We start from the raw sequence: 10254 nt of genomic DNA, 5'->3' as shown, positions 1-10254 counted from the left end.
TTTTTTTTGAGATGAAGTCTTGCTCTGTCATCCAAGCTGGAGTGCAATGATGCAATCTTGGCTTACTGTAACCTCTGCCTTCTGGGTTCAAGCAATTATCCTGCTTCATCCTCCTGAGTAGCTGGGATTAAAGACATCTACCACCACAACTGGCTAATTTTTCTGTCTTTAGTAGAGACATTTTCACCATCTTGGCCAGGCTGGTCTTGAACTCCTGACCTTGTGATACACCCACCTTGGTCTCCCAAAGTGCTGGGATTATAGGCATAAGCCACTGCACCTGGCCTGACATCAGTTTTAATTGGAGAGTCAGTGTATAGCTATTAGAGAGAATTCACTAGGCATCCAGGAACTCAGTGTAATTGCAGTTGCCTGTAGCCACATTTAATGTAACTTGAGTTCAATGTTTTATCTCATTCACTGCAAAAGCCTTCTTCATCCACCCAGTATTGAAGTAATAAAATATTTGTTTATAGACAGATCAGCACTGATCTCATTCTGTGATGTCTTTAGGAAAGTAATGGTAATAGAAGATCAATGTAAGTAGTCTTGTAAAAGTGTGAAAATTTAGAAAAAGAAAATAATTTTACCCATATCTCTGTCTAGAGATATCACCAACTTAAAATGAGTACCATTTCATTATAGTTTTAATTCTATTTATATAACCCAATGTATATACATGATGCTTATTTCAAAAATTTTAATCTCATTGTATATGCCTTTTCATCTTACAAAAAGTTGTGATCTTGTTCTACTCATAATTTTGTTCCTTAGTTTCCAACTATACCTGTACTATGGTTGACAGAGTAATTAAACATTTTTTTGAAAAAAGGATTGTAATGGCATGGCATGCACATTGTATAAATTTTTAACCATTTCTTAATGTAAGATATTTGAATTATTTCCAGAGATTTTTAGGTGAATATTTGCTGCTAATATTGAATCTTACTATCATGATTTATTCTCTGTATAGTTTCATGCATAAAGGAAATGCCTATATGCATTTTTAACCAACCCTTTTTTCAAAATCTCCCTAGTAATCCTCTTCAGTCTTTAATGATAATAACATTCACATACTTGTGATAGTGCAGAAATATATAATTTTCTAATGGCCAGTCCTTTTTTTTTTGACCTCCCATATTCCCCCTCACTCTGAGTTAAACACTCTGAATGAAAAATATCCTGCCATTCCTTCTGAAAATGTCAAGCAAACAAATCAAACAGGAATACATTACCTTAGGCAGGGGTTTGGCTGGTTTACAGTGAAGTCCTCCAACAAAATCAACATTTGGTAAGAATGGGCGAGGAAATTCAAAATCCCAATAGGTTCGAATGAGCCACATTTCAGCTTTCCGCATTGTCTCAAATAATGTAGTGGGTCTTCCTAATGGAAAAAACAAAACAAAACAAAAGGTAGCTAACATAAGAATTGTTATTTGAATATGCAGGTATTTTCCTGAAAGGACTTGGAATGACACACCAAAAGATATATAAAATGTCTGTGCATTGATAAAATATATATACATACATTTATATATAGTCATAATTTCATTTTTATGTATTGCATATGTTGCTCATATGTATATATAAGGAAGGTAAAGTATTCAGAGATCTGTAAGAAGAAATTACATCTTTAATGTAACATCAGTATATTCACAATCATAAATAATTATTAAAATAAGTAATTAATATGGTTTGGCTGTCCCCACGCAAATCTCCTCTCATCTTGAATTATAATCCCCAAAATTCCCATGTGTCCAGGGAGGGACCAAGTGGCAGCTGATGGTATCATGGGGTGAATTCCTCCATGTTGTTTTCATGATATTGAATGAGTTCTCATGAGATCTGATAGTTTTATAAGTGTCTGGCATTTCCCCTGCTTGCACCTCTCTCTCTTGCCGCTAAGTGAGAAGATCCAAGCTTGCTTCCCCTTAGCCTTTCACCATGATTCTCAGTTTCCTGAGGCATCCCAGCCATGTGGAACCATGAATCTATTAAACTTCTTTTCTTTATAAATTACCCAGTCTCAGGTATTTCTTTATAGCACTGTGAGAATGGACTAATGTAGCCACTATGAACTTAAATACACATTTCTCTTCTCTCTGAAGCTGTAATAGTAACAAATATACATTTAGACAACTCTTTCAGTTCCACAATTAATTCATCTTACCCATGAAAACAGCTTTCCAGGAAGTACTCTAGTCTCTACAATTTATTAAGCTAGTTCCTTGATCCTTGGTTCTCCAAGTAAACCATGAGATTTTTTAGAGCAACACTGAAATCTTCATACTACTACATCTTGGTTCATCTTAAGGTCTTACTATAAATAGATTTTTAAAATAAATATATTTACAAATGAGAACTAAAATTTTTTCAGAATTTATTGACACAGAGATATGTGCTCTTCCTTAACTTGGCCCATATTTTATTTGATGGAGAGATGCAGTTTAATAAAACACAGATTAAAACTTAGATGTTCACTTTCAACAAGATTTCAGTTTTTGAAAGAAATAATTGTCAAGCTGTTAGTGAAGGAATGTATAAACATTAGAAATCTCAAGTTTTAGGCTTCTGCTTCTGGAGTAGAGTCACTATATTTCTCAACTGTGAAGGAATTCTTGTTATATGAAAAAAAAATTAATTTCTAAGTGAGAAAACTGAGGTACTCAAAGAGAAACAAATTCCTCAATCCTGCATTGCTAATTTTTCTAGAAATATGTGTAAATACTAAATTTATATGTCTGCCTTCATGAAGATGTTTTTTGAGGTATCTATTGATTTTTTTAAAGATGGAACAATGTATAGCAAAATGATATGTGATGAAATCATAAGCGCTTTACATTGAAGGTTTATGATTCTTTGGGTGTCCTGTAGTAGTGATGGTCCCAGGGTTCTAATTGATTCTATAAGGTCAACATTCTATAATATTTTTGAGATTGATAGATCATCTTACATTTGCAATTTGTAATTTTCCTTAAAAACACTATCTTCTGACATAGTATTTGTATAAGCTCACTTTCAAAGGCACAGAAAAGTTAGGACTTAATAAGCACTAATTGGACACATGACTTACCTAGAACTTCACTGTAAAACTGGTCCCACTTCTTTATATCATGTATTTGAAACCAAAAGTCAAAATAAAGCTTATGTATCATATTTTTTATCCTCTCTGTGAAAGTCATTTGATCACTTAATTCTGACATAACAACAGGTACATAGGAAGGGGGGAACAGAAATCCTCCACCATTCTTCTCAAATGTGTAGCCAACACTGAAGCGGAGGCTGTACAGAAAGGGTATGTTCAACAGCTCAGCCAGTAGCTCCCCACAAGGATTAAGGGCATCTGCCAGAATGACATCAAACTTTGACTCTTGTAGTTTTGTCATAAGTTTCTTGTTCAAAACTGCATCTTTACAGAGCTTTTCACTATAGTAATAATATTCCCAACACAATTCTTGTACTTTTGAAAAATATGTCAAAAGTGTACTGTTTGGAATACTATATATCCAAATATTGAGCAGTTTCATAAGAGAATCTTCCATATCATTTTTAGTTAAAGATGTAGGATAAACTTCAAATGTAATAGCAGATGATTTACTGTCATTGACAAAAGTAGAAGCCGAGGATGTCAACACAGTCACTTCATGACCTCTCCGAGCAAGCTCTTCCAGGATTGTCTTCATATTTATCCAATGGCTATATTCTGTGGGCCACACCAGTACCTTTCCACAACTCCCAGAGCTAAAATAACAACTGAGCTGTAACAGCAGAAAGACTGACGTCCATTTCAGAGACATCCTGGTCTCATGCAATCCTTCTTTTCCAGTTGCTGTTTCTTTCTGTCATTTCTCATACTTAAATCTGAGGATAAACCAATCAAGTTAAAATATAACTGCTAAAGTTAAAAAGAAACACATAATATTAACAGACTGAATAGGTGCATGCCAAGGAGACAAACAAAAGATAAATGACCTCATATTTATTTTAGTGTGTTAGGTGTTCTTTTGTGTTTACAACTACTCTAGTCAAACAATCACTTTTATGACCTAGCATATGTAATATGTAAGTAATCTCTCTTATGTAATTATTTTATAATGCTGTTAAGAACAGTGGCAAATGAGAGGCTCCTGCAACTTCAGTGCCCTGGACACAGAGAGATGAAGTAATTATACAACACAAACAGCATTTTTAATATCATGGTGCAAGGAATGTCTTCTAAAACTTTGTTGACATATAATTCATATACCATATGATTCACCAATTAGTGTGTAGAGTTCAATGTTTCCTAGTATATTCACAGAATTTTACATCCACTACAACAATCAGTATTACCTCCAAAAAATTATATACAATAGCCTTTAACCCCCCGCTCTGAAATTTTGCATCCATCCTACCCTAGGCAACCACTAATCTCATTTCTATCTCTATAGATTAGCATTTTCTCTACCTTTCAAAAAATAAATGAGGATTTTCCAGCGATCATGGCAGATGGGATGAAATTTCAGCTCTAGACAGAGCAGCATGTGGAGGTTTGCTGCAGATCAACTGCAAGAACAGACCAGCAATTCTGAGAGGACCCACAGACCCTCTGCAGTAAGTGTACTGCTCCTGCAGGACCTGGGAGATATACCAAATACTGTGAGTGCCCCAACAATGGAAGTGGCAAAGGGATAGCCCCCTCTCCCGAATACACATCCCCACTGGAGAAGCTGAAGGTCTGTTTGTGGGAGAAGTTCCTGACTTTACCTGGAGCTGAGTCAAGTTAGAGAACCAAGCCAAGCAAAATACAGGGGTAGAGGAAGTAGCAGAAAGCCACTGGGAGCTCTCTGGATACCCAAGTGGCTCATTCCTCCCTGGCGCCACAGGAATCCATCATGAGGGTGACTAGCGGAGCTGGGGGTTCAAAGATTCTCCTGAGGGCCCGAAAGCCTGAAAGGATGAGTAACTCCTCCCTTCTCAGGCCCAGACCCAAGACACAAGACCACTTGCATCAGCAGCGTGTGTCAGCAAGATAGAAGCAGGAAGAGAGCCGGCCAGAAGACACTTACCCTGGCTGGAAGACATGTACCCCTGAAGATCAAGAAAGAGGCTGTCCAGGTACTACATAGCAGTCACATCAGAGTGGGACACTTACTGTTTACAGAGGACTGTAAAACCCCTGTCCCATCCTCACTTGGGACTGATGCCACTTTAGCCCTGAGCCCACCTGCACCCAGGCACTCATTAAAGTTGCATATTGCTCCACACAGCCTCATGTTGTCTGTTGGCGCACTCTGGGGGTTCAAACCGATTCAAGAACCTTACATCTGGTGGGAAAACCCTGGAGAAGCTCAGGTCTGTGTTGCTCGCAGACCTACCCATTCTCCCCAGAGAGCAGGCCACAGCAACCAGACAAAGGAAGCTCCTCAGCCTCCAGTTGCCTCTCTGTGCATGCACATTGGTCACTGATCTCGCCTACTGGTAAGTTTCCCTGGGAGCCCAGTTAACAGGGGAAAATCTGCATGGCCTCTCTTGGTTTCTCTGGTCCAAAAATGCAGCATTGATCCAACAAGCTTCCAGCATGTGCCAGGCACTCACTGATCATCTGGTCTTAGGGGGGATGCCACTAAGCCATTTGATCCCTTTCCAGGAACCAAAAAGGCAGCGGTGATGATAGCTCCTTTTATCGTCTCCTTCCAGCTGTCCAGGACGGTCTCCTTTTTCCCTGTTCTCCTGAGCCTACTCTTTGATATGGAAAACTCCTGGTCCTCCATTCCAAAAAACAGCCTTCCAGGCTGCCTCATAAAAAATCTGCAAACCTTACACCTCAGGCAAGACATCCGCCCTAAGTGCCTTATCTTTTTTATACAATAAAGCCCGGTCAGACTATGAATTAGATTAGATAACGAGTCCAAATGGCCCACAAATAGATCATTCTACTTTACAATTTTAACTGACTTACGCAGTTATTGCCAGCCACTGGAAAAATGGGGAGAAATTCCTTGAGTCCAGGACTTTTTGTACTCAGATCACGAACTGACCTCCGCAATTCTTGCTTACCTGTTCAAATCCTTCTCTATTCTCATCTCCCTCATCACCTTTCTCCTCCTGACCCTACCTCTTTCCCTCATTGGATCCAGCTGACTGCTGTCCACCCCTCCCAGCCCCTACCCCTCCATCTCAACCATCTTCATTAACTCCCCAAGCTTCCTCATTGTCTTCTCAGCCATCATCTTCCCAGCCAGCATCACCTCTAAAATTAACCACTTCTTTTCCTACACCGTGCTCTCCTCAGGACAACTCTAGCATTGCTTGTACTCGTTCTCCTTCCTCACTGCCCTCTCCTGAAGCCCGTAAACCCATCAAGTCACCTTACATCCCTATCTGTCCTCCACTACCTATCAACTCAACCCCCCTTTCCCCTTCAAACCCTCAGCAGGAACGCCTTCTGGCTTCTTCCTTCTCTCCTGCCCACACCAGCATATGCATCATCTTTGGCCCATGCACCACCCGTACTTCAGCGCTGGTGCTAGAATGCCCCCTTCAGGAAGTAGCAGGAATTGAAGGTATTGTTAGAATTCATGTTCCCTTCTTCCTCACTGATCTCTCTCAAATTAACAAAAGACTCAGTTCGTTTTCAGAAGACCCTACCTCTTACATTAGGGAGTTTCAGTACCTTATACAGTCTTATGAACTAACCTGGTATAACCTCTACTTATTCTCTCTTCCACCCTCACCCCAGAAGACCGGGTGCATATTTGGACCCTAGCTCAGGTGCATGCTAATACAATTCATCACCAAGCTCCTGCCCAGCCTACTGGCACAGGGGCAGTCCCGAACCAGGAATCCCAACAGGATTGTCAAAACAGGTCCTCTGGACACTGCCATCAAAACCACATGATTGTGTGTCTCCTTGCAGGACTCAAAAAGGGTTCCCATAAAGTGGTAGACTATGGAAAAATTTTCAGAAATCACCGAAGGTGCTGACTAAAACCCAACCCTTTTTCTCTCCTGTTTAACTGAAGCCATGAGAAAATATACCAACTTAGACCCAGCCAGCCCAGAAGGAACCACTATTTTAAACCTTCGCTTCCTCAACCAATCTACCCCTGACATTTGGCGCAAGCTTCAGAAGCTTGACTACAGCTCTCAAACCCCACAATGAAACCTTCTTAATTTAGCCTTCAAAGTCTTTAATAGTTGTGATGAGGAAAGTAAAAGGAAAAAAAAAAAAAGGACAGTTTCAAATGCTTGCCTCTACCATCAGGGGCCCTGTAGGCCCACGGGGCTACAGCTCCACACAGAGTCCTCCTAGCAATCCACCTCCACCTAGTGCGGCAATGAAGGCCACTGGTCCAGGCAATGCCCAAACCCAGGTAAGCCCACCAGGCCGTACCCCCTCTGCAGAGGACCCCACTGGAAGTCAGACTGTGAGGGGTCCCAGCAAGGACCACCCCCTTGCCTGCCCCAGCCGGCCAAAACCTCCTTCTCGGATCTCATCGTCCTTGCTGCTGAAGACGGAGGGTGACCTGGAACAGACGCCCCAGCAACTACCATTGCTTCATCTGAGCCAAGGGTAACCCTGATGGTGTCAGGTAGGCCAGTATGTTTTTTGAAAATTAATATCAGGGCAACTTATTCTGTTTTAATTAAATTTTCAGGACCCAGCCAGTCCTCCCAAGTCTCTGTTGTGGGAATCAATGGACAAGTCTCCAAACTGCAAGACCCCCTCCACTTTTCTGCTCTTTGCACAGCTTTTTCTTCACTCTTTCTTAGTCTTGCCCTCATGCCCAACTATGCTCCTAGGCAGAGACATCTTTTCAAAACTCCACACTGCTCTCCACTTCCACATTCCCCATAGTACCCAACACATCAACCCAGACCCCTCCAAGTCTTCTAACTTTTTTCTACTCCTCTGACTTCCCACCCTAAAACATCCAACTTTTCCTTATCCCCCATCTGTAGTTAACCCCACTTTTTGAGATACTTCTACACCCTCAGTCACAGAACACCACACTCCCATCCACAGCACCCTTAAGAAGTCCACTCAGTTCCTATCACAGAAGCAGTATCCCATCCCCCAAGCAGCTCTCACAGGCCTAAAGCATATCATTTCTCTCCTCCTCACCAGTCACCTATGCAGCCCAACAAACTCTCCTTTTAACACACCAGTTCTACCCATTAAAAGCCAGATGGAACTTATCACTTAGTCCAGGACCTCAGTCTCATTAACCAAACTCTACTCCCAGTAAGCCCAGTAGTTCCTAACCCATATACTTTACTTTCCACAATTCCCTCCAATACCACTCATTTTTCTGTTCTAAACCTAAAGGATGCCTTTTCGCAATTCCTTTACACCCTGATTCCCAGAACTTCTTTTCCTTTACGTGGGAAAGCCCCGACAGCCACCTTTCATGTCAGCGCACCTGGTGTGTACTATCTCAAGGTTTTAGAGACAGCCCCCACCTTTTTGGACAAGCCCTTGCTAGTGACTTCGGTACTTTATCCCTAAAATCGTCCTCTCTCCTTTAATATGTTAATAATCTGCTCCTGTGTAGCCCCTCTCAAAGAAACTGCAACACCCATACATACTATCTCTCTTTTAATCTTCTTGGCAGAACGGAGGTATCAGGACTCCCCTAAGAAAGCACAAATATGCACCCCCCCAGTCACCTATCTAGGCCTAGCTCTTACCCCCTGAACCCAAGGTCACACAAGAGACCACATATCCCTCCTCCAGTCCCTCCCACCTCCACAAACTAATCAAGAAATTATCTCTTTTCCAGGATTAGTAAAATATTTTAGGCTCTGGGTTTCCTCCTTTGATCTACTTGCCAAACCGTTTTACCAAGCTGCTAAAAGCCCTCTCCATGAGCCTTTAAAACCTGCACAGCCTATTATCCAACCTTTCCATCTACTCCAAAAGGCTCTTATCTCAGCACCCATCCTCACTCTCCCAGACCTCACTAAATCTTTCTCCCTCTATACTGATGAATGGCATGGAGTTGCACTAGGTGTTCTAACCTAGTCTCTGGGACCCACCCCCCAAGGTTGTTGCCTACCTCCCTAAACAGCTTGAAGCCACAGTTATTGGATGTCCTGCCTGCCTCTGAGCATTGGTGGCAGCTGCTGTCCTCTCTGTTAAAAGCCTAAAACTATCTCTTCATGCCAACCTAACAGTTTATTCAACCCATAACATCAAAGACATGTTAGCTCACTGCAGTGTACTAAGTCTTTTCTTTGCCCCACAGCTCCTCCAACTGTATGCTCTATTCATAGAAACTTCCCACATCACCATGCTAACCAGCTCCCATCTAAACCCAGCCATGCTCTTACCTGAGGTTACAACCACCCAAAACTCTTATTCACACTCTTCTGTGTGAATACTCTTCAAACCTTTCTTTTTTTTTTTTTTTTTTTTTTTTTTTTTTTTTTTTGAGGCGGAGTCTCGCTCTGTTGCCCAGGCTGGAGTGCAGTGGCCGGATCTCAGCTCACTGCAAGCTCCGCCTCCCGGGTTTACGCCATTCTCCCGCCTCAGCCTCCCAAGTAGCTGGGACTACAGGCGCCCGCCACCTCGCCTGGCTAGTTTTGTATTTTTTAGTAGAGACGGGGTTTCACCGTGTTCGCCAGGATGGTCTTGATCTCCTGACCTCGTGATCCGCCCGTCTCGGCCTCCCAAAGTGCTGGGATTACAGGCTTGAGCCACCGCGCCCGGCCTCAAACCTTTCTTATACCTTTTCCAAACCTAACAGACCAATCCCTTCCAGATGCCTCCTTCACTTAGTCTGTAGATGGCAGCTCCTTTCTACATCAAGGACACCGACATGCTGGCTATGCTATAGTGTCACCACCCCCCTCAACACTATTGAAGCCAATCCGCTCCTCCTAGGCACCATCTCCCAAAAAGCTGAACTCATTGCCCTCACTTGAGTTCTCACTCTAACATCTGGAAAACAGATCAATATATTCAAATTCTCGTTATACATTCCACGTAGTGCACTCACGATCATCCATCTAGAAATAACGAGGTTTCCTAACTGTAAACAATACTCCTGTCATAAGTGGCTCTCTCATCAACAAGCTCCTTCAAGCTGCCAGGCTCCCCCAGAAAGTTGCCATCGTTCCTCGCAGGGGCCATTAAACCCCAGACAATCCTAAATTGGATGGAAATGCCCTAGTAGATCAGGTAGACAAACAAGTAGCCCTACAACCTTGCAAAGGCTGGTTGCTATCCCTGTCCTTGTTCTCTCCTCTTTACTCCTCAGAAGAAAAAGA

General features: G+C 42.1%; 1 protein-coding gene across 1 annotated transcript in view; it reads right to left on the bottom strand.

Annotated features, from left to right (window-relative positions):
• Window positions 1-3856, bottom strand: part of LOC108514801 (UDP-glucuronosyltransferase 2B20) — a 24346-nt gene extending 20490 nt beyond the window's left edge. Inside the window, exons 1-2 of the mRNA XM_017851285.1 lie at window positions 3074-3856; window positions 1236-1384 (exon numbers count right to left, since the gene is read on the bottom strand). Of these exons, the coding sequence (XP_017706774.1) occupies window positions 1236-1384; window positions 3074-3797 (873 nt within the window). The 5' untranslated portion in view covers window positions 3798-3856. The remainder of the gene's footprint in view (window positions 1-1235; window positions 1385-3073) is intronic.
• Window positions 3857-10254: the final 6398 nt, after the last annotated feature.

Source organism: Rhinopithecus bieti, unplaced genomic scaffold (assembly GCF_001698545.2).
Source record: "Rhinopithecus bieti isolate Rb0 unplaced genomic scaffold, ASM169854v2 scaffold_34437, whole genome shotgun sequence".
NCBI lineage: Eukaryota > Metazoa > Chordata > Mammalia > Primates > Cercopithecidae > Rhinopithecus > Rhinopithecus bieti.
This window is presented reverse-complemented; position numbering and strand designations above follow the sequence as displayed.